This window comes from Diplotaxodon limnothrissa, linkage group LG3 (genome assembly GCF_057381915.1).
Source record: "Diplotaxodon limnothrissa isolate DT_005_m linkage group LG3, D_limnothrissa_male_GT1.1, whole genome shotgun sequence".
Classification (NCBI taxonomy): domain Eukaryota; kingdom Metazoa; phylum Chordata; class Actinopteri; order Cichliformes; family Cichlidae; genus Diplotaxodon; species Diplotaxodon limnothrissa.
Window position 1 is genome coordinate 51,158,186 of NC_140598.1, and position 24,442 is coordinate 51,182,627.

The 24,442-nt window shown below is 42.7% G+C and overlaps 2 protein-coding genes across 2 annotated transcripts in view; one reads left to right on the plus strand and one right to left on the minus strand.

Annotated features, from left to right (window-relative positions):
• Positions 1-12,535, plus strand: part of rbpjb (recombination signal binding protein for immunoglobulin kappa J region b) — a 52,668-nt gene extending 40,133 nt beyond the window's left edge. The window contains exons 4-11 of the mRNA XM_085349543.1: positions 3,799-3,964; positions 4,225-4,399; positions 5,783-5,920; positions 6,204-6,316; positions 7,560-7,700; positions 7,936-8,091; positions 8,192-8,295; positions 9,923-12,535. Coding sequence (XP_085205669.1) covers positions 3,799-3,964; positions 4,225-4,399; positions 5,783-5,920; positions 6,204-6,316; positions 7,560-7,700; positions 7,936-8,091; positions 8,192-8,295; positions 9,923-10,247 — 1,318 coding nt within the window. The 3' untranslated portion in view covers positions 10,248-12,535. The remainder of the gene's footprint in view (positions 1-3,798; positions 3,965-4,224; positions 4,400-5,782; positions 5,921-6,203; positions 6,317-7,559; positions 7,701-7,935; positions 8,092-8,191; positions 8,296-9,922) is intronic.
• Positions 12,536-17,819: 5,284 nt separating this feature from the next.
• cckar (cholecystokinin A receptor) lies at positions 17,820-23,477 on the minus strand. The gene is made up of 5 exons (XM_085350867.1): positions 23,311-23,477; positions 22,528-22,779; positions 19,249-19,510; positions 18,664-18,791; positions 17,820-18,409 (listed from the first exon to the last, which is right to left on the minus strand). The coding sequence occupies exons 1-5, from the start codon at positions 23,435-23,437 to the stop codon at positions 17,820-17,822; spliced, it is 1,359 nt and encodes a 452-aa protein (XP_085206993.1). The 5' UTR covers positions 23,438-23,477.
• Positions 23,478-24,442: the final 965 nt, after the last annotated feature.

Genomic DNA, 24,442 nt, shown 5'->3' on the forward strand with positions numbered 1-24,442 from the left:
TTAGACGCGTAGGCCTTTGTGGGGGAGGATTTTTGTTTTATTTGAATATTTTAGTGGTCTGCCTCCTTGAGAACGTCTCACTAAATAACTGATGATCGCTGGATAGCCCTTCACGTGACCAGAAATGCTCATTATTGTCATCACTGCCATTGTATGGATTTCACCATGGAGTGTATTTGCGATCATCCAGTCTCTCATTGGTTTCTGTTTTTAAGTTGTCAGCTCGGTGGTTTTGTTTGGTTTCAAAGAAGAAAATGACGACTGTAAATCGCTCTGATCAGCCCTTTTTAAAAGCTCATCAGTCTGCTGAATGTTTAACCCCTTCTTACAAACTTAAAATCATAAACAACACTCTGAGATTGTGTGACTCACCACACAAACAAACAGACTTTTCAAATTTCCAGCTTCACTGTCTGCAGACGCGTCTCAAAAAGATGTGAGAAAAATACGCTGGGCACAGCCACACACGCCTGTGGGTGAGATCTGGGTGGTCAGCAGTGTTGGCCAAGTTACTTAAAAATAGTAATTAGTGGATTAAGTTACTTAAAAAAAAAACATGACACACAACCTGAATATGTTATAAAGCAATAGACCTTTCAGCCTGCTGCATGGTCGTACTCTCTCCCGCACTCCATGTTATGCATTGTTGATCTGCACACTTCGATGTCGCACACTTGTATGTCATTGTCGTGAGACACTCTCACAAACAAAGTCATTGTTTAGTAATGCAGTTTGCTTACGGGAAAGTAACAGCAATCTTATTACCTTTTTTTTCAAAGTAATCCTTTACGCGATACTTGGAAAAAGTAATCAGATTACAGTTACTTTTAATACGTTACTGCCCATCTCTGGTAGCCAGCTGGCTAAATTTACTTCCTTAGTGATGCTGGCGGCTTCTCGTCTTCAGCCCGTGGCGATAATGCTGCTTAGATTGCGATCAGCCGACAGTTCTTGTAAACGCAGTTTATTTTTCCTCAGAAGTTTGATTATTTATAAACGTGCTACAAGCACTTATTTATCTGTTTGCATCACAATAATTCAAAGAACGGACACAGTTTAACATCTAGTTAAAAAAAGCAACAAAAAAAAAAGTTTTTAAATTTTAGTTTGTTTTTTTTGTTTTTTTTAAAGGAAATTTGGATATTTTTGTTTGTTTGACCCTTTAGCCGTCCCCACTGGTTGCAGACACCTGTGGCCCAGAGGCATTTATACTATCCTCTAATCTATATTCAACTATTGTGGCAAACACAGGTAGTGTACATTAGTCAAGAGGGGTCTGGCGAAAGCACATTCCTCAGCACGGTGCCTCTGTGCTGAGAGGCTGTGTTGACCCCTCTGACCTCTGATATCTGTGGAGGTCAAAAAAGGAAGCGAGAGGCGACCTTTTCCACGAGGCCACGTTAAAAACCACAGAGAGCCGGAAGAAGAAGGAGCTGCGACTGAGAGCTACGAGAATAAAAGAGGAAGAGGAGGAGGCGGCGTCTCGCAGCACCGTGAAGCCTTTCGGTGTGAGCTTTCACGGGCGAGCGCACGTGTGACAACCTAATGTTGTCATTTTCATGCCGTACCTGATGCTGCTGGTTAAACGCAGGGTGATAGCTCGCCATCGTAACACATGCTTTTTTTTTTCCTTTTTTGGATCTGTTCCTCTTAGCTCATCTTCCTCGGGCCCTTCCTGTAACTATGCACTCACCTTTTTATCTCTCACTTAGAAGCTTTTTTTATAGCGCTCCTCCACACCTCATGCTCATTTTGCAACTCTCCTGAGCCCCCCTATCCTCCCCCCCCCTCGGTTTCTTGGCCAAGGTGCAGCGCTGCTTGCGATCTCATCGGGGCCTATCTCTTGGTAAATCGGCTGTTGCGCGCCAACTCCCAGACACCTCTGAGAGTTGGAGCGCAACAGAAGACGGAGCGAGGGAGAGAGATAGGAAAAGAGGTTGAGACAAATTCTTCTGAGGACTTTTTAAGCCATCTCATCCAGTTAAAGTGACAGCGAAGAGAAACATTCAAACACATCTGTCACACATATTTAATGCTGCTCTTTTGTGCATTGAGGTTGAACTTTTTCAGGTGATAAGCAACTCCCAAAGGCCGTGTTCGGATGTAGCTGCAGGTATTTGTTTAAACATCCTCCTGGCCTGCAAAAGGCTGCGTTCATGTTTTGCGTCAGACCGCTTAATTCCTCCTTTTTTGTGCCTTAACAAGAGAGCGCCCCAGGAAAAAAACCCCAAAAGTGGACGCACTGAGAATGTTAATGTGCCGTCTCCCTCTTTCTAAGCTGCCTCTCTCGCTGTCTGAGCTTTTTTATAGGAGGTGAAAGTAGACAAACACCCACAGAGACAGACACTGGTGTTGCGAAATAGGTCGCTTTCCAGTTCCACACTGACGCACATGAATTTATTTGAAGTGTGTGCTCGTTCTGTAATGAGTGGATTTCTCTTTTAACAAAGCTGAACTTGCGAGTTATTTCAAGGCAGTTCTTGTTTTCACAGTAGTAACGTGCGTTTGAAAGGAGAAGAGAAGTAAAATGAGGGACCTTTTTAAAAATGGGGGAAGGAAAGTTAGATTTCATTCAAAATGCTGCTTCTCGTTTCTTGACAAATCATTTAGGTTCTGGACCGATCACGGTAACATCTGCAGAATGAAGTGTGACAGCCTTTAGATGTTTTACTGTAGCTGTACACAACAGCTTGTTGACCCAAGTTGGACTCCAGCTGGAGCTTGGTGCAAGAGTGCCCTCTTCTGGTTCAAATTAGGAAGTGCACATTCAGGTCTTTTCTGTTCCTTCTCTTATTCCTCCTCTTCTCTCTTTTATTTCCCCATATTTACACCTATCATCTGCTTGTTAAGCCACTTAACATTGAGCTATGACTCCTTCCAGCCTAAAAACGCCCCCAAATCAAGGAACGAGCCAGAGTTAAAATTGAGGAAACTGGACAAGTTCAGGACAAAAGAAGCAACAGATCTAAAAACCACCTGCAGCAGATGAACAGTATCTGAAAGTCATGAGACTCAGAAATGGGGGGGGGGGGGGAGATCCGGCATTGCCAGAAACAGGACCTGAGAGATGCATGTGGCTCTTCATTAAAGCCTCATCAGACATGGACTCAGTGGAAGTGTCAAGAAACCGTTCATAAGGAAGGGAAACGGGATGAAAGGCTGAGGTGTGCCAGAATACCCAAGAACTCGACTAAAACTCAGTGACAGCACATCTGATTGGATCTTTTTTTTTTTTTTTTTTTTTTTTTGGGTTCCAGTCATCGTGTATATTGTGCAGAGTTCAGGAAAGATGTACAACCTGAGTGTTTACAGCTGTAAGACACAGTGGAGGCTGTGTCATTGTCTGGGCTGCATTTCAGACAGTGGTGTCGGAGATCTTGTTAAGATTAGAATTATGAACCGAGAAAAGTACTGTCAGATTTTGATCCACCGTGTAAAATCATCTGGAAAGCATCTGATTGGCAGCAGCTTCATTTTTCAGCATGACAGTGATCCCAAACACACTGCCAGTGCAGTAAAAGCATACATGGGTAGAAAAATGCAAAGTGAAGCACCTTCCGACATGGATTTGCTTCCCCTGAGCTCAACCTCAACATTATTGAAGCAGTGTGGGATCATCTGCACAGAGACGAGAGTAAAAGGCAGAAACATTTAAAGAAGAGCTTTGGTGCTTCAGGGTTTTTGGCAACTCTCAACAAATCTCTGTCTCAAAAAATCACCACAAAAACAAATTTATTTCATCACCTCTAAAGATTTAGATGCTGGCGTTTATAGCTGCACGTGTGTCGTGTGTTCCAGGTTCTTCTGCCCTCCTCCCTGTGTGTACCTGATGGGCAGCGGCTGGAAGAAAAAGAAGGACCAGATGGAGCGAGACGGCTGCTCCGACCAGGAGTCGCAGCCTTGCGCCTTCATCGGCATCGGCAACAGCGACCAAGAAATGCAACAGCTCAACTTAGAGGGAAAGGTACAACACGCACCCACCCACACACATACTGTCACTCTGTCACTTACCTTGGCACAGGAACATGGAGTTACTCAGCAGAAGCTGCCATAGCCGTGCGGTATAGCCTCCAGGCACCCTGCAGTACAGAAACAGGAAGTCTGTCACATGCCTCCAGCACATTTGGAGCTTGTTTTTCTCCTGTAGTGCTTAATATGTTTAATATGCATGAACAGAAATGAATCTGATTGTTTATGTCTTTCTTTTTCTGCCTCCTCATTCAGAATTATTGCACAGCCAAAACCTTGTACATATCCGACTCTGACAAGAGAAAGCACTTCATGTTGTCTGTCAAGATGTTCTACGGCAACAGCGCGGACATCGGCGTCTTCCTCAGCAAGAGGATCAAAGTCATCTCCAAGCCCTCCAAAAAGAAGCAGTCCCTCAAAAATGCTGACTGTGAGTCATTTGTGATAAGTTTAGAGGTTCGCTGTGAGTGTTTACCTTTTAGATTCACTCTTCATGTCAAATCAGTGTGTAGCTCAGTCTGCCAGAGCTGTAAATTTAAATCCTGACAACAGCCTTAAACATATTAACATGCGCTTAACATGATTTACTGCATAGCCAGCTAGAGCGTTTCACGGGTCTCTCTTCTGGTTTGCTCGAGCCGCAAAATCATTCAAGATATTCGGTACAGACCACGGCCCGGACGTGCCGGCCTCGTACCCTGACGTCTGTTTGTAAAGTGGCTCTCTCTGTGAGGCTCTCGGCACTTTTGCGGTTTATTTTATGGTTCGTTTTCAGGCCTGTCGGTGTTGTAAGTTACTGCCGATGTAAACTGAAAACGTCCCGCTGTTGCTGCTTCACACTCAGGGCAGGATGCTTTTATTGTGAAGACTTGATTGGATTTACCACAGAGTCAGCAGAGCTTCATTAGCAGCTCAGGGAAAAGTACTTTGATTCTCACTGCAGCTGGAAAACATTGGATTGGTTGTATCTCTTCTAAGATTCGCTTACCCTGTAAAAGTATGGATCAGCTGGAGTGAAGATGCCTTTACTAACACGCGTGTGTAGGGGGGGTGTTTAGACGAAGTAAGAGCGTAAATGAAACCACAATCCAACCAGAGTCCAAGCAGAAAGACTGCTTTGATACAAAAGACTAGAAGTGAAGGCAAGAACAGAGGTTAAAACCTTGGATGAACGTTAAACAGGAGGAGGCGGCACGTAGAAGACATAGTATTTAAGCACCAATGGGTGTCTCCCCAATTCCTGCACCAAAACATTTAACAGTGAATAAGGTTTGATTTCTTTTCTTCTTTAGGGAGCCAATAAGAAGGCACATGTGGGGGTTTTCTTACAGCCATTGTGAGGATATTGAGAAAAAGCTTAAAACCTTGATCAAAGCCTAAATTAAACTGCTAATTTGCATTGTTTCCATCTTGCACTGAATATTCTGAAATGTAAATGATATTTGAATTTGTCTTCTAACTTCATTTTTCTACTTGTTTTATTCTTGCATATTTTATAGCCTTAGTTTGTTCATTACTTTTTAAAATATGCTCAGAATTTTATGATTTAATGTAATTTTTTTAAAAACAAGGTGTTTTGAGCTAATCGGTTAGTCGATCAATACTATTTCTAACCACCAGAGGGCAGTGTAGTGAAAATGGAGTGTCCAGTAACCCAGTTATGTCACATGTGGCACACCTGTGCTACACACAGGACACGTCCTGCCAGCTGGCAGACGTCTTATCTCTCTGTTATCGCGCCGACCTGAAAGCAACTTGTTTTTGGTGCGTTATGTAACCGGCCGTGTCTCCACGCTTTCGTCTCCGCCCACAGTGTGCATTGCATCGGGGACCAAGGTGGCACTGTTCAACCGACTGCGCTCCCAAACAGTCAGCACGCGGTATCTACACGTGGAGGGTGGCAACTTTCACGCCAGCTCCCAACAGTGGGGCGCTTTCTACATCCACCTGTGTGAGTCTCCATCAGGTTTCATATCTGTTACACAAGCTTCTGATCATTGACGAGAACAGCGATGCAGTTTGACAGCCTTGTCTACATGTCACCCTCTCACTGTTCATTGTAGTCGTAGCTTTGTTCTTTGTTGTAGTAATTACACACGTGATTCATCGCAGACAAAGAACGTGACGGGCTGATTGATAGATTGAATGTTGGCTTTAGTGTATAAACCAAAGCGTGTGCGTGTGGGCAGCTGGTTGCAGCATTGACTGCCTGTTCCTGTGTTTGGTGTTTGCAGTGGACGATGAGGAGTCAGAAGGAGAGGAGTTCACTGTGAGAGACGGTTATATCCACTACGGCCAGACGGTCAAGCTGGTCTGCTCCGTCACCGGCATGGCCCTGCCCAGACTGGTAACAATCACTGTTTCACAACAATGACACAATATGAAACTGTAATGCAAGGATGGACGAATCCAGCCTTTCCCGGTTAACATACTTAAGGTATTGAGTCAGATGAACGTGAACTGGACCAACCAACTAGTCTAAGACTAAGAGAAACACGTTGATATCGAATAAATGTGAGAGCTGTTTAATAGACCATATCAAAAACTGTCCAAACAACAGTATTTGAAACCATTAATCACATTCTTCAGTGATGAGTCATGCAACACTGCGGCACGTCGCATCGTGCATATTGAAGATGGCACGTTATGCTCCAAACACACTTAGAATAAACTGGCTACTACAAAAGATGTTCAATTATTATTAAAATATGACAAATTAAGGGTCACCTCTGTGTTTTAATCTGGACCTCGAGACAGGAGCATTTGTTCAGCAGATTTCCCTGCTCTAGAGGGACCTTAAAAGCTACTAATGAAATCTTAAAACTGACTGACAGCCAATACGTGGTATCACTAGCACGTGCCAACTAATGACCGTGCTGCAGCGTTTTGGACCAGCTGCTGTTGGCTAAAGCGGTGACAGACTGACGTCCAAATACAGAGCGTTACTTTGATCGAATCGAGATGAAATCGAGGCATGGATAGCTCAGTCTCAAAGTCTCTGAACCAGAGGAAAAGCTTCCCCTTTGCAGGTGACTGGAGATGAAAGAAGCTCGTTCCAACAACATCATTAATTTGTTTATCAAAAGTTAGATTGATGTCAAAGATCACTCCCGAGAGTTTTATAACTCCTTAAAAGGGCCGCGGTCATAGAGGTTAGCGGCACCAAACGCAGTGACCCCTCTTTTCTGTTTAAGTTAATAAAATTTAAACCTACCTTTGTGACGTATCCATGGTAAAACTCGGCAAATGCTGACCGTGAAATAGCAGAAAGCCTTTTTAATACTGAGTTTTTCTGAAAGCAGCAGCCTGATGTTTGTACCGTATTACTCATGTTTTGACTGAACTTCTCGTGACATTGTTTTCTTTTCTTCTGTCTTTTCTGCTTGTGTGTCCTGTCCCCCTCCTCCTTAATCTCCCTGCTCATGCAGTCCTGCATTTCATTCCCCCTTGCTTCCAGATCACTGTCATTTTTTCCTTAATTCAGTTTCTTTCTGGTTTTTTGCACTTAATTTTCTCCAACGCTCACCCTGCCCGATTCCTTTTTCCCATCGTGCAGTCGGCTAATCCGTTCCCCTCTCATGTCCTTTCAGATCATCCGGAAGGTGGACAAGCAGACGGCGCTGCTGGACGCCGATGACCCCGTCTCCCAGCTCCACAAGTGTGCCTTCTACCTGAAGGACACAGAGCGCATGTACCTGTGCCTTTCCCAAGAAAGGATCATCCAGTTTCAAGTCAGTGTCACTCTTATATCTCTACGCATCATTTCAGGGTCGCGGTCGTGTCACCCTCAGATTAAGTCAATCATACTATTCACCGATGACTGAGGATGATTGCTGTAGCGTTCTGAAAAAGGCTCCAGGCAGCCTGACTTGACATTGAATTTGAGTTCATTTCTTCTTCTGTGCCTGGCTTATTTTCCTGTGGGTAGATGTTTTGGTCAAGTTGTCTTGGGTCTCCCCCCCCCAGGCCACTCCATGCCCAAAGGAACCAAACAAGGAGATGATCAACGACGGCGCCTCCTGGACAATCATCAGCACAGACAAGGCCGAATACACCTTCTACGAGGGCATGGGCCCCGTCCACTCGCCTGTCACCCCGGTGCCTGTGGTGGAGAGCTTACAGGTATACAAAAGAGACAGTTTAGATTTTTTTAAATTCCCCCCTTTAACAGGACATTTCACCTGCACTACATCCCAGGTTTGTTTATCTTGTTTGTCTGCAGCTAAACGGCGGCGGGGATGTCGCCATGCTGGAGCTCACGGGACAGAACTTCACTCCAAATCTGCGGGTCTGGTTCGGAGACGTTGAGGCTGAGACCATGTACAGGTGGGGCTTTGTTGGGATTCACTGGGATGTGCTTTGTGTCTCAGCTTTCTGCTGCTTTTTGAACATGTTCTAGGTTACCAGGTTAAGTGAAGGGGGGAAAAGAAACCACCGTGGCTAGCTTTTTTCTTTTTTATCCCAAGATTGTTGTCCATTATGAGTAATCTGAAGAGGTAATATGCACTGTAGTTACTGATAGTTTTGGTTTGCTAATTTCCACCTTTATTTATGGACTTCACTAGAGTTGCTTTGCATGATTCAAAGTTTGAAATAATCCTCACCTGTTCTTTTCCTGACCTTGGTGCAGCCGCTCATTGTAAAACAAGCCACTGTCCTTCCCTTTAAGCCAGTTGTCTTTTGATTGGCTGCCCCCTGTAAACCACAGCAGGTGGGCGGGACTTTTGTGCTCATAGACAGAGTTGTGGCTCAGGTGGTGGAGCAGGTCGCGTACTAATCATTGGTGGTTCAATCCCCGTCTGCTCCTCTATGCTTCAAGGAGCCTTCCGCGAGATACTATCTCCAAGTTCTTCTCAGAAGAAAGCACTTACATAGAAAGTGTGTGAGGGTGAATGAGGCAAGTGTAAAGCCATTTGAGTGCTCGGAGTAGAAATGAACCAATCCTTTTACCATTTACCTTTTAGCTGTGTACCTGAGATGGACACATTAGGAGTATCCCATTTCACTGATGTCATACAAAGCCCCTATAGTAGGAAAAAAACAGCTGAGGTTTTAGAGCAGTCTGATCATCAGAGAGAAAGAGCCATCCATCTCTTTTCCTCTGCTTATTTAACTCAGAGCTGTGGGAACAAGGAATTTCTTGTAAATACACTGTCTTCATGTTTTGAGAGTAAGGCTCATATTAAACATGACCAATGTTTAATATGAGCATAAATGACGTATTCAGTTAAAGAACAAAGTGTTTACTCTCTTGCTCTTAATACTTATTAGTGGCAACTTCAGATTAGTTAATATAATTTGCCCATTTTGTGTTAGCTGTATGTATTTATTAGACAATATACCACACATACCTTGTAAAATCCCCCTTTCTTAACTTATCCTGTCATGTTGAGTTTCTCCGAGCGACTAATCTACATGTGTTTATCGTTGCCACACACGCAGTACAGGAACATCAAAGTGACCACCTACCTAAGTCAGTGCAGGTCTACCGAGCCTCCAACCCATGCACTCTGTGGATGGGTCTAAACATATACCGAGGTCCCCGCACTGCTTGGGTATATATTTAGACTTATAGGCGATAACGTTGGGCAGCAGGGAATTTGTCAGCTGATATATTACTCACTGTACATTATGCCATGTGTGAGCTGGAGAATCTGTAAACAGCACTGCTTTATGGCAGTAATGGGTTTGTTATGGTTCGGTCATGTTTGCTGAATTAACCAGGAATCCCAAAATGGTTTTACGAGTTGATTTTCAGTGTTATGTTTCTTATATGTAAAAACCCAATTTTCCAAAATCCACAGAGAGCTGATTTACTGAAGCGTGAGCTCCTTGTGACTCACTGATTTGGTCTAATCCTTATAAAGTCAAAGTAAAAACGAATAGAAGCTCCACCCTAACTCCAGACGGAGTCTTTCCTGCAGTGTGACTCCATCATCGTGTCTCCCTGCAGGTGTGCCGAGAGCATGCTGTGCGTGGTGCCCGACATCTCCGCCTTCCGCGAGGGCTGGCGCTGGGTGCGGCAGCCCGTCCAGGTGCCCGTCACTTTGGTGAGGAACGACGGCATCATCTACTCCACCACACTGACCTTCACCTACACGCCAGAGCCGGGACCGAGGCCACACTGCAGCGCCGCCGGCGCCATCCTGCGGGCCAGCAACTCGGGCCTGCTCAGCAACAGCAGCCAGGAGGCCGGCTCCAGCGTCTACGGCTCCAACAGCACTTCCAACGCAGGAGTCACGTCTTCTTCCTCCACCGCCGCAGCCGTGGTCTCCTAACGCACACATGGGGGGGGGGCACTCATACATGCCTTGAGAGCAAATATACCCTGAGGTATATGAAGACTATAGGAAATAAACAAAACTGACTCTAAAAGTGCTGCGTTCATTTTGGATACAAAGAAGCTGCAAAGGAAAACAAAACAAAAGAATCGGTGGGACAGAGGAGCCCTACGCAGAGGGAAATCTGAAGGAGTGACATCACAACGTTGTCAGCTGATGGGAATAAACGTATATAAAGTGCTCCTTGACACGCCTCCCCACCCCAGCCCCCCCACTCTCTTCTCCTGTGGTTACTTTAGGGACCTGCCTGTCCAGTTCTGGTGTTGGGAATGAGTGAATTCCTGCAGGCTCAGAGCACCAGCACCTTTCTACAGCTGTGAGGACGGAAACCACAACAACAGTACATCCACCGTGTGCATCCCACCTCCCCTTTATCCTCCCCGCTCCGTTTTAATTTTTTTGTAATTATTCCTTTTTGTTTCTCACATTCACGTCTGAAACCCTTACCAGGGGTGGGGGCGGGGGTGGTTTGGATGTGTTGTTGTTGGAGGGAGTGCAAGGATGCAGAGGGACACACATAAAACGTGACGATAACATAGTTTTTATGGACCAAGGATCTTGTATAAGCTTTAGTAAAGGTACATTTTTCTCCATACCTTTTTTTGTATTAAACATATAGTACACTTTTGTTACCAAATAGTTTCTATTCTTCCTCTGAGCTTGGGCTTTGTTTTTATTTTTATTTTTTATTTTTTCTCCCCTTCGAGGTCCAAAATCCCAACCTGTATGTTATTGTGACCTTACTTCAAACGCCTTTTTTTGGGTTTCATTTTGATATACTTGCTTCTTCTTTTTGGGGAAAAGTCTGAAGTCTTGGGTTGGGTTTTTATTTTTTTAATTTTTTTTTAAGATTTTACATAAGCAAAGATCTTTTTGTTTGTTTTGTTCTGTTTTTTTGCTTTTGAAAGGGGACAAACCTCAGAGGGCCTATTTTTATCATTGGTTTTTAATGAAGTCTTTAAGAAAAAAAAAAAAAAAAAAGAAAAGCTTTAAGCAACGCCTCTGCCTTGCCTGCAATACTCTGTGTGCGCTGTGTCTCCTGGAAAGTATACACATCAGTACATGTCACACGGAGCCATAGCAACATCTGCAGAACACGAAAGCGGTCTTCTGCGAGAGCAAATCCGTCTGCCGCTTTCAAACTAATGTACCGAGCGTAGTCTTCGACTTCAAAGGATAGCCTTAGTACTGTATATTCTTACTGTGTATACAGGTAAGCCAGTCACATATCTGATAATATCCTTTATCTGTCACTGCTAACGTATCCAATAATGTAGTGTCTCGAAACTTGCACCTAGCAAAGGTGTCTTCCAGTCCGTGCTGTAGTTCTGGTGGCATTTATCTCCAAAAACACAAAAAACAACAGAGGGGGGGAAAAGACACTTTCAATTTGATGTGGCCTTACTGAAAACTTCAAATAGAAGAAGGAAAAACACTTCAGTTTTCTTATATGCTGTTTACTCACCTTGGGAGAACCTGTGCATAGCACAAAAGCAAGCCGACGCCTCGCTTCTCTGCTGTTTGGAGCTCATCGCCGCGGCTCTCCAACCACCTTCCCCGTGCAGAGCAGCCTTCTGAAGGGAGCCTTCATTCCCAGTGTGCAAGTACAATAACCCACTTTTTTTTTTTTAAACTCTCACACTGGTGCCCGGCACCTTCTCACTTTTTGGTACAACGTCTCACGAGCACTGTAAGCTCTTTTTCAGCCTTCTTCTTCTTTGGTTTTTCTCAATGTTATTTTTCTTTAAAGAAAAAAAGTCCTGTGGTTTAATATGTTGGCCGAGCAAGCGTGTGTACATTGTGAACTCACTGTCCGAGTAGTTGCACTCATTCATGTTCGATGGCGAGACCTGTAGGAGTTATAAAGGCCTTCTAAAAGTGTATTACTGAAAATGTGCATTTCCAAAACATAACAGCAATATTGTACAGGTCATCTCATCAGTTTTTGTTTTCGTTTCGGGTTTTGTCCGCCTGAGCACTAGTTCACCAGCCAGCAAATATATATGTGTATGTGTGCGTGCGTGTTTCATATACAGTCGCTGTAATCGGTGTATTGAGTCAGACTCGCTCCGCGTCCTCTCCGAGAAAAAGGAAAAAACAACTTTTATTGGTGTTTTTTTTTTTTTTTTAAATGTCTTCCACCGGGATCTAAACGTCTGATAAATGTGGATAAAACATTCAAAGGCAATACTTGTGATCGCAGTATTACAGTACAACTGTATACAAAGAACAATACTGTGACTTGAATGTGTGCTTAATGAAGTATTTCAGTTTTTCTTATTCGCGCCCTCGAAACAGGAACACACAGACTCATTTGCCCCCCCCCCCCCCCCCCCCCCCACGCTTCCATGTAAAAAATAAAATAAAATAAAAAAATAAAAATATTAATAAGAGAAAAGTTTAAATTATGCCCCTCCCCCTTCTCCCCCCATTTTGCCGTTCTTGCCCACCTGTGTGTCGTTAATGTTAAATGTTTTATATTGTAATATTGATATTTTTTAAATTATTGGTACAAAGTTTCCCCTTGTCTTATGTCCACACACAAAAAAAGAATTAAAAACGGAAAAAAAACCTAGAAAAGTGCATTATTGGCCGTGCTGCCTGAGTCTGGCCGCTTCCTGTTTGTCCTGGAAACGTGGAGGAAGTCGTAGAAGGTGCTGCAGCTGCCGCCGCGTAGCATCAAAAACCCAACATTTGGCGCTTCTTCTTCTGCAGCGTGTCGAGCTGCAGGTCCAGCCCTCCCCGCCCCAAAGCCCTTTATTCTGCAGGATGGAGGTCACGAAATCTGAACTGTAGATTTTTAACTTCTTTGTCTTCGAGCTCTAAATTCAGCGTCTGCATCGCCTCCGCCGCTTTAGGCTGACCACCCATCCTCCTCCTTCCTCCCCTTTGGCTACAGAGCAGCTTCGCCACTTTTGTTGTAAACTAACACACACAAATAAGGGGGTGATGCACGCTTTTCTCTGAAAATGTGTCGCCTTGACAATCCGAGCTGGTTTACAGTTTTGTTTTGTTTTTTTTTCTCTCTCTTAAAACATCTGGAGTTTTAAGGGACAAAGGGAGGATACGCGTAACCAGATTAGAGGGGTGATTTTTAAAAAAAGAAAAATGTTACATGCCTTCTTTAAAGAAAAAAAACTTTCGATAAAGCTTTTTCACGAGGAAAAAAAGCAACAAACCACCATCTCATTGTCTGTTTTGCAGATCTTTTTCACATTGTGTGCATGTGTCTGGTCTTTTTTTTTTTTTTTTTTTTTTTACACCTCCAAAAGCAGCTGTTTTTTGTTTTTTTGTTTTTTTTAAATAATGAGCTCTGAACAATGTATGTATCCTCTAATATGCCAAATGTCTTTTATAATGTAGTTTTCATGCACTGCTAAACAAAAACAGGGCAGAGTGAGAGGCAGCTTTAAACAGACTTTTGTTTGTGTGTTTAAAAAAAAAAAAAGTTAAAAAAAAAAAAAGGAGTGTGGAGCCCTTTCTCTGTCGCACTCAGCCTTACTTCTCCTCAAGACTTATTCGGCTGTTTGCACTACAGAGCGCTAACTTTTCTATTTCTCTCACACGTTTCATCCTCACTCACATTTTCCTCGCCTTTATTTTCTTCTTTTCCCACCTTTTTAACACGCAGCCTGTTGCGCTTAGCTTGCAGATCACCTTTTATTTATCATTTCCTCCTCCTCTTCTTCCTCACACCCCTCCACTATCTTCCACTTCTCTCACTGTATCTGTGTATTATTCTAGTAAAAATGGTAAGCAGAGGTGTCATTGTGGTAGTATACTCAGTGCTCAAAGGGTTGCTGATGGTAGAAACCTGTGCCGTTTGTAACATTTAGCAATAACGTCAAAAACAAAGGGGACGGTTCTTTTTTTTTGTTTTTTATAACATAACGTTAGTTTGTTTTTTGTACATATTGCAGCTCCAGATCATTGCTCAAATCTGTATGTCATTAAAAGAAGAAAAAAAATGAGAAAAAAACTTGCAATATTGGCATAAAAATGAGAAATAAAAAAAAAAGTGATGTAAAATCTCACTTTGTGTGTTTTTATGATGATTCTTTGATTATTTTTAGCTTGAATCATGATTGTAGCTGAAGAGAAGAAATAACCCATTATTGACATTTATTTATTTGGTGTGTAAACAACAGCATCCAATGACGCTTCAACATCTGGTGGCTGCAAGGTGACTGCAGGTGGGGAGGTTTGGGCATTTACCAAGCCCAAATGGAGCTCTTATCTGACGAACTCCCAGTGGATCGTCTTTCCTTTAAGTCCTCTGTCTTTAAAGCTGTTAAAAGCTCTGAATCGCTCTGCTGAAGTGTGCGCACGCACTGACTTTATATGGTCGATGGATCACAGATTTGCAGGAGATCACAACATCTTCCACCAAAGCCAAACTCAGGTGTATATTACAAAGCAATAAAAATCACTTGACTCACTTTTGTACATTCAGGTCTGAACCCATTACCTCGATATTGAACGAAACACGCAGCCATTGCACTTTAAAGTAATAATTTACAGTGGAACATTAGGGCTATATTTACAGTGAAAAAGTTGCTACAGCAGTGCTGCTATATTTAACATTTAACTGGAAATTGGATGGATAATACCAGGAATTGGCCCTTTGAAGAGGAGTTGCAGGTGTTTTGAGTCCCAGAAAAAGATAAGGCCCCTGCGTGCCCACAAGGTGGGTCAAGGACAGCAGCAGAGCAGTTTGTGCAGCGAGCGATTGAGTTATGGCTGATCTGCAGCGTGGGGATCAGACGACACATAAAATGTTGTTTTCAAGCACAAGTTTACACAGCTAGGTGCTTAAAATTCCTAAATATCGATATTATAGCTCATTTCGAGCCTGTTTACACTTGGTTTGAAATGCATCTTGGGCAATCGGGTCACAAGCGGACAGCGTTATATACACGCGTAAACAACCACAGAGATGTGATCACTCAGACCCATTGCCTTGGTGGTCCGGGACACATTAGGCAACGTGCTTTTTGTGGTGTAATAGTTAATGTTTCCTGGTCTGTGCCCAGCGAGGACGTCATTGATGCAGGATGTGGTGGTAGCAACTGACCTTGTCCTGGCTGATATCAATTGCCGGAAAACCCCATACAAGCATATTGTTCATTGAAAAACATTTCAGTTTCATCCAGACTGGCGCTTGTCTAGTGCTTTGACCTTCTTGAGCAAGGATGGGCAATTCATTTTCCCAAGGGGCTACATAACAAACTGGGACTGTTGTGGAGGGCCCAGTTTGTTATGTGGCCCCTTGGGAAAATGAATTGTCCACCCCTGCTCTAGTGGGACTTGTGGAGCTAGTAAGAAAATGAACTGAAGTGGTTAGCTGAACACCTCGAAGATGCATAATAGGTGTTAACAGCAACGTGTCTCCGCTATCCACTTGTTTGATTCATTGAAATGCATCTTATAACCAAATGCAAATAAGGGGTTTGTTTTTTCTCAATGTCTTCTAGAGGTGCTTGTCACAAGCATCGAGCTAAACATCAAGCTAAATGAGCTAAGCATCTTTGCGTTAGCTCATTTAGCGCTCAGAAATTTTAAACTGGCAACACTTAAACATTAAAGGTTACTCAGTGTCTTTGGCTCAGATTCTGCCTAATAAAGCCGACATGGTAATCACCAGCTCAAAGTAAATTTAATTTTATTGATTGATTAGGTATTCTTGGCTTTGTAAAACTGATTAGATAAGTTTGAATTTCAATCTGTGGTGTAATTGCTAAAGTCTCACTAATAGAGGGAATTTTGGTAGCAAATTAGGAACAAGTAAAAAATTATACATTTTTTACATCATTTGAATATGAATACTTGTAAATTCCAGTGGGAAGGTACAATTTGTGCAGCTGTAACAGTACAGTTGGACTTTAGTGACAATAAGCTTTAAAGGTTACATAAATAAAATACATTCCTTCAGCAGAGAATCTGTCACACTAATGGACTGTAAAAAAAAAACCATGACGCTCCCAGCCAGTTTTAAATTAAAGCTCTGAACATAACCTGTCCCAGACAAGGTTATAAGTTGTCATGGAAATATAGTCAGACTAAACAAAAAAACAAAAAGCATCTTGCTAACTCGTTATACAACCCTCTAATCTTCAAACTATACTTGTAGCTTGAACTTTTTTTTATGTATATATAAAATCTGGAATTGCATGTTAAATTTTTATGTCATTTCCCGTAACAGGCTAGCTATGCAGAAATCATCGCACTAGTTTGCATTGAAATAGCTTAACACAAATAGCATAATTGCAAAACAAATATTGCATTTGTATTTGTACATGTGAATTACATATAAAAGCAGCAAAATATTAGTGACCTTTAGAGCCAGTAATAGTAGGATTCTTCACGAGTATTTATAGAGTATCTTTTATCTGCCATTAAAAGCATTTTCCCGCCTTTTCCTTCAAAGCTTTATTCCACTTTCCCGCCCTAAATAGCCTTTTTAATGCTCTTCCCACCATTAAGAGCTTTATTTCAGTTTTTCTTGCCATTAATAGCTCTGTTTTACATTTCCCACCAATAGTGTTTTCTAGGTTTCCCGCCATTAATAGCTTTACTTTACTTTTCTTTCCATTAATAACATTGCTAATTGCTAAGCTAGCCACTTGATATCCAGGTTAAATGTTTTCTTTAAGTCGGCCTTTACTTATGTTTAAAAACTTGCTGTTACGCAACAACTTTAATGATTCTAATAATACAAAGAATAACACATATTAAAAGCTTTAGAAAGCACATTTGGATACATTACAAAATAACTGGAAATCAGTGGTTGTCATTTATAAATGAAAGCTAAAGCGCATTTGTTTAGTTTCTCATTTGTCATTTTATAAAAGATAGTTGGGTTTTTATTTATTTATTTATGCTTAAAGGTCATGTTGGCTTAAAAGGTCATTTTTCACCATTGTAATTTATTGGGATTAACGTCATCAAATCTTTAGATCAGCTATTAAAAAAATAAAAGTAAAACTTTATTGAACTTTCAGTGCATCAATTAACCCATTTAAAATGATAAAAATTGACCTCTCTTTGGCACTGCGTGTTATGTGAAAAGCTGCCCACGTAATGCACGTGGATCAAATGAAGCATGTGTAAATACTGTTTGGTTACTGTACAGTTCAGAAGCAGTTTCTAGCGTGTATAAAACAAAAGCAAGTAAAATGAAAACTGATTCTCTGCTTCATCAGAACTTTGCACTTTTCCGACAAGCTTGTGGGCCCTAAAAGCAAGTATGAACAGGCATCACTTGGCCACTCTGCAAGCTTTATGGAAACATTTATGATAAAGTCACAGCTGTGACTTTACGGACGGCACACCACATCTGCTCCACAGTCTCTGCCTACTTGTCACATTAAAATAGTGGCGCTAAAGCAACATGTTTGCTTAGTCTCGAAAGCACTGTGACAGCTTTTCGCAAAAACAACAAACCACAGCTCTCCATCTTATGCTTGCACTTGGGCCAGTACACTTGGTGCACAGACGGATCAATCCGACTTAAGTCAGCTCACTCCAGGCTGATGCACGGATGCCTGTGTAGGTGAAGCGTGTGCTGCTTCCACTTGGCGACGTGTGACCATTCTGCTCAGGGCTCTTGGGCCCTTCTCGCGGTCTGCCCGCTTCCCCTTGGGTTAGTCTGCTTCCAGCTGACCTCGTCAAGCCGCTACTGCCTCCACCACCCCTCCTGAAACAGCTGCAGCAGGAGAAGGTAGCCAGCATACCCTGGCGGAAGCGCTTGTTCATGAAACAGTAAATGATGGGATTGACGCAGGCCGAAGTGTAGGAGAGCAGGTGGATGAAGGAGATCGGCGCGCCGGTGAGACGGTAGGCCGAACGCCGGTCGAAAGCTTGCCATGCATTGACCACGAAGACCGGGGTCCAGCACAGGAAGAAAAGAAACACAATGACCAGCAGCATTCGGATAACGCGTTTCTTAGCCATCAGGTTGGACGTGGAGCTGCCGCTGCCACACACGCGGCCCATCATGGAGCTACCGGTGTTCATCGTCAAACTCTTCTTTTTGGATGGCTGCAGGTAACAGCCATCGCTGTCACCTGGCTTAATGCTGCTAGTGCTGGACTGTCTGTCTGCAAGGGAAGATAATAATAAACGGATTTATCGCTAGCATAAAAAAGAAGTTCAAAGCCGCCAATTCCATCAGTGAGCAAGTGAAGCAGTCCCCCCCAAATAGCCCATGTTTTCAGAAACTTTAGCTAGAGTGCCCCAATGTTAAAGTAGAGAAGATACAATTCATATTAATCGATCTTTGCTTTTAACTGTTAACATTCAAAATAACCACATTTTAAAAACTTTTGTTACTTTCTGTGCTCAGGTACCATACCTCTGCCAACTTTCCTGTTGGACATCTCAAACTTGATGCCCCGGTAGAGCTCTATTGAGATGAGTCCATAGGCTGTCATCATTACGATCCCGGGGATAAGGAAGAGCAGCAACAATAGGGACACATACCTGGAAAGAAAGATATTTCGGGTGGGGTGAGAGAATCCATGAGCTTCACACATACCTCAAATGTGTGGTTTCTCTTACTGTTTGTACTTAGTGAATACCAGAACCCCCTCATCAGTCACTTCTACACTATTTTATACATTTAATTGCTTAATTGTTGAGCATTTAAATTTTAAATCTTCCCGTGCAGCATTTGTCTTGACTGATTAACAACATTAGCAGCAACTGAAAAATGAAAACTTTTACTTTGAAGAGTCAAATCTGTGTCTCGCATAAACATCTTCCCAAAAAGATGTCTCTCGCCAGCAGCACCAAGCTGAGAAAATCAATAAAGTGCCCATCTGAAATTAGCAAAGGGATATTTTTTGCTACCTCTCAGGCCGAGTACATCCAAGCGTGAAGATGCCTCAGAAGGACAGTTTAGCACTTTTTTTGGGGGGGGGGGGGAGTTTCAGCTCACCAGGACTGCTGGATGATGTCGTTGGGCCACACCAGGCGGCACATGTGCCCAGTGCTGTTGTTGAGGCGGGTGAAGGGCTTGAGGGTGCTAAAAATGGGGTAGGGCAGCATCAGTATAAAAGACCCCAACCAGGTGGCAGTGATGACCTTGGCAGCGTGGGATTTTGTCTGCCACACCCTGGAGGTGAGGGGGTTGCATATGGCACTGTAGCGCTCCAGGGAGATGGCCACCAGGTTAAAGGTGGAGACGCTCACAGAGACACCTGCAGAGGTCAGAAAATCCACACAGTTCTGATTGGCTGAAACTTCATTCATTACATCATCATTACAGACTAATGTAGAACACTGCATTTTTTTCTAATGTGTTACATTTGTTTTAAAAGGAATATCAGACAAACCAGCAGCAGCTGCGTGACGCTGTCATATCAGCAGCTTGATTAATCTGTGCCGTGAAGAATTAAAGCAACTCTGTGTTTGTGTGTTTTACAGAATAGTCATCGGAACTTGTTTGGCTTTACCACCACATATAAAACCACAACAAGTGCATTCACTCTTTACAACGAAATTACAACCAAAAGACCATTAACCTAGCTTAGCATAAAAAAAGTAAACTTAATAAAAAAGGACAGCTTTACCCCACATTCATCTATATTTATTAAATCTGCAAATTTAGAAAATTGTATATTTAAAAAATGGCCTCAAAATGACTCGTATGATAATTTACACTTTGGTCTTATTATGTTTACGTCTCTCTTCTCTTTGCTTGTCTCTTCTGCCTTGTGTCTGCTTTGCCAGGACACACAGAGGTGAGCAGAGAAAGACCAGATAGTGAAACAGAGAGCAGAGGAGTGTGGCTCCCAAGGGTCTTAAACCTGCTCTCTTTTTAGCCAGCAGGGGGCGACTCCTCTGGTTGAACCCAGTTCTGTCGAAATGAAACAAATACGTGTGAAGTAAGAACTGAAGTTTAGGCATCTGTAATCCTTTGACTACCAATTCTCACTTCATCCACAGACCTGCTTTGCATTTTTTTAGAAAGATGCCACCGCAACACTAATCGTCTATTAATAAGTGTTAATCGTCATCTTTCTCTCCTCCCCCTGTGTGCTGCATCTCCCACAAATCATCCTCACAACATGTCACTGACTTTACAGTAATGTCGCTGCACACGTTAATGCTCCACCACATTAAATTTAACTGCTGAGCTGCGACAGAGCACATCCTGCGCTGCCTGTCAGCGCGGCAGCAGTGGCACGCTCAGAAACAACAACAGGATGCACAAACGCACTTGAAATAGCTGCTTTGTGCAATCCGAGAGGACACACAAACAGACAGATGATGCAACAATCCCGGGAGAGCTTTGTGATTTTGAGGAATGAGCTAAATGAAAAATGAAACTCACATTTCCTTGCGGACGTGTAATTTAATGAAAATGAAATATTAGCAGTAGATACAACATCGGTAATGAATGCACCTTATTACAGAGCTCGCAGCGAGAAAATGCGATTCACATGTCTAATGGGACTGACTCATCTCCTTTGAAGCTGTCAGTATGGAAGTTTTCAAATGCCCGAATAAAGATAAATGAAACTCTGAAAGGAAGTGACACAGAAGGACAAACTGAGGCAGCGAGTCTTAAAAAGCAAAAAACTCCAAAGAAAAAAGATTTATGTTGCTTTTTGTTGAAAGTACTTGAAAATATTTTGATTGTGACTTTTGAAAAATGTTTAAATCTTCCATAGATTGTGGCATCTGCTGCTAACTGCATGGAAATGATAAAACTTTTTGACTGTAAAACAAACAAACAAGAAACAGGAAACCCCCAAACACTCACTGATGCCATTCGGCACCACAAACCACAGATCTACCTGTGGGGCTTCGTACTCTGTGCAACGCGCAGCCCTCTCTATCTTTAGACCCTTGTTTCCGGTTTGGAAATCCATCCTCCATAACAGAGACCTCAAGTCTCCATAACAGAGACCTGATGTCTGGTGATGGTGATGAGCTAAATTACTGGAAGCAGATGCATCATGGTCTTCAGCTGTGCAGCCTCAGTGGTATAAATTGAGGCTGTGCAGTCCAGAGGGGCTGGATGAATGTTACATTTGATGTCACTGATCCTTTCAGACTCGTGTTGGCCGGTTGGATGCGTTTAATTAGAAACGATTTATTTATTTTTCTCCCCCTCATTGAAAAAAAAAGAAGCCATGTGATTATGCAAAGTTGCAATTATTTTTTGCACCTCACCATGATTGGTTTAAGAACTTGCAATAGATGTGTGTGGAACGATCCAAATATCGATAGTATCGATACCACCGCTATCGGATCGATACTTTGCATCTTTACTCTGAGCTGTGTTGAATAAAATTACACCTCAAACATGCACTGTGGAAAATGTCTGAACCTTTTTTGTTGACTGTCATGTGTATTTTATTTATAGCCTATAGCACATTTAAACAATAGAAGCTGTTGGGTAGATTTCAATTTCAGGTCTCAAAAAAATCCAGTTTCAAAATCCATGAAAAGCTGAAATGAGTGTTTTGTTGTGTTAACTGATTATTGTGGAAGGTAGAAATGAAAGTTTTTTTAATGGCCATTAAAACGTCTACAAAAATTTGTAATCTGAGCTGCCTTCCTAGTGTAAAAGTTTCAGTATCGGTGTTGGTATCGTGCCCTTGCATTTAATTGCATTTACTTGATATCTGACCGATACCAAAATTACTGCTCGTTATTGCACAGCTTTAACTATCGATGATATCCCAGAAACCTGCTGGTGTGGTGCATGCATGAACGCAAATTCCGCCTTTTCTGAATTCATCTTATAATACACCCTGATTTTATCTATTTTTATATTTATACTGACAAACTCATAAAAAAAGCTCCACTCTCGTGTTCAGCGTGTCTGAACATCTCTGAGCCACGCTGTTTTTAGCTGACTCTCATTAAAGCTCCGGGAGGATTTGAAAATACAGGGAAATGAACCGGGCTCTGGACATGCCCTCAGATTACTTTAATTAGCATCTGTATGATTCCATTACCAACACAATTCAAAACACGATAATAACTCACAGAGCTGGGGAACTGGGTCATGTTTGTGTGGCATGTTAGGAAGCCTTGAACTGGAGGACAGATGTGCACTGGTGTGAAACTTTATTTAGTTCATTCAGACGCATTTGGACATATTTTAACTGATTAAATCAACTAAAATAGTCATGTTTTAACAATCATAACAATAAACAACTTGGGCTGTCGATTAATATGAAGAATCGTGGAGGACACGTACCCATGAAATACATCACCAGCTTGCATGTGCCGTTGCCGAAGATGAAGTCCCTCATGAGGTTGGGGATAAGGGTGAAGGGGATGCAGACTAGGGACACCATCAGGTCGCTGACGGCCAGAGACAGTAGGAACAGGTTGGTGACGGTCCTCATGCGCCGGTTCCTGACCAGGACGGCGATGATGAGGCTGTTCCCCAGCACGCTGAGGAGGAAGATGAGGCTGTAGAGGGCGATCCGCACTGTCTGGTTGATGTCTGTGGAAGTGGGGCACAGTACGAGTTTACACGCACACAGATACCAGTTTCTATATTTATTTAAATGAATGCACAGCCCGTATGCTAAAACCCCCCATAATGTTTATAAAATAGCCACTCATATGGAATATCTTCAGGATTTGTATTCATTTTGGGGGTTTTAGCCTCAACAACGTCGCCACTGATGCGTCTTTGGTCTCTATTTAAGTCCTCAAAGTGCACAAAGATAGTTCAGTTCATTTGACATATGCGGACTCAGTGAGCATTGACAGCATTATGTGTCACTGCTCACATACAGCGGACTACATTAGCTTTGAGAAGGACCTGAGCCATATGCGTAATGCGCACTGACGCACGAAAAATGCCCAAAGCAGTCGCTCTTACGGTACAAGCCCGAGTAGAATAAACGCGGTTTGAGCAACTAAATAAATACATTTTTTAAAAAAAAGGAACATCGGACTTTTGAATGGAGTGGTCTAAAATTGCACAAGATGTCCCTCGGCATTTTGCTGGCGGATAAAGTCGCTGTACCTTTGGGTTCTGGTAAGATGTCTTGCTCGCTCTCGCACTCGGAAATATTCTTGATCCCAAAACTGCACAAAATCCTGTTGAGGTCCGTTGAGTTTATCAGCATGTCGTGGATTGTAAACGTCTCCATTTCGCAGTTTCTCCTATAGCCTCGAGTAGAAATCAGTCATATGAACATCAACCGGAATGCTCCTTCGAGAAAAGAAAAATGCTCCAGGGTATTTGCACGGAGAAATACTAAGCATCCATAGTGATTTTATTATTATTATTACCTTATTTAACGAGGCAATAAAAAGTAGAGGGGATGACAATAATAAGAGCAGGACTGCTCTCTACAAGTTCCCGTGCGCTCTCGGCGTAGCGTGCTGGGCTCCTCTGGTGCTCCACATTTCCAACTCCTGACAGCATGTGGAAGGGTCTCGCTCTTGAAAGCTCAGCCCGCCTCTTTGGACCCCCCCTCCTCCTCCTTTTCTTTAAATCACCACGTGTCAAACCATGGCACTGATAGAGAGAGAGGGAGAGATAAGAAGGGCTGATAGATTATAGTCCGGCTCATTTGGAGGAAGGTTGAAGCCAAAACGTCAAAAATTCAAATGTACCGAATTGCAGTCCTTCACCTGCCGTCGGCTATCCATATATCCCACGCCCGAATTTCACCGTGGAACTGCAGGACTGGAGGAGCTCTTTTACCTTTTACTCTAGTTTGAGTTGTTCTGACGGGTGGAGGAGCAGGCTGTCGTTATCGCCAGCTCCAATATTTAGAAGTCAGTCACACTGACTATTGTTTCACTCCCTCACACGAGAAGAGACAAGTCATAATTATAGTCTTGGGAGTTGTTTGATGAAATTCTTAATAGCGAGAGAGAGAGAGAGAGAGAGAGAGAGAGAGAGAGAGAGAGAGAGAGAGAGAGAAAGCTGTTCACGGTTCTCAGAAGCAGTTGGTGGTGTTTTGGGTGGGTTTCTGCTGTAATCTGTTATTATTTAAAGCCGCTTCGACACAAACCCCGTTTAGTCTGGTTACAGCAGCACCTGCAAAAAAAAAACAAACAAACAAAGGAAGTGAAGAGCAGAGAACTAATAGGCTATCTCAGGTGCATCTGGCCAGATGTGAGACCACAGCAAATAACATGAAGAT

What these genes read in the sequence shown, in the direction of transcription:
- cckar (XM_085350867.1), bottom strand. Translation starts at nt 23,437, where the DNA reads ATGGAGACGTTTACAATCCACGACATGCTGATAAACTCAACGGACCTC. An exon ending in CATCTTACCAGAACCCAAAG is followed by an intron (nt 22,780 to 23,310) that starts GTACAGCGACTT and finishes CCACTTCCACAG; the next exon opens with ACATCAACCAGACAGTGCGG. An exon ending in CAACAGGAAAGTTGGCAGAG is followed by an intron (nt 18,410 to 18,663) that starts GTATGGTACCTG and finishes CTTCCCTTGCAG; the next exon opens with ACAGACAGTCCAGCACTAGC.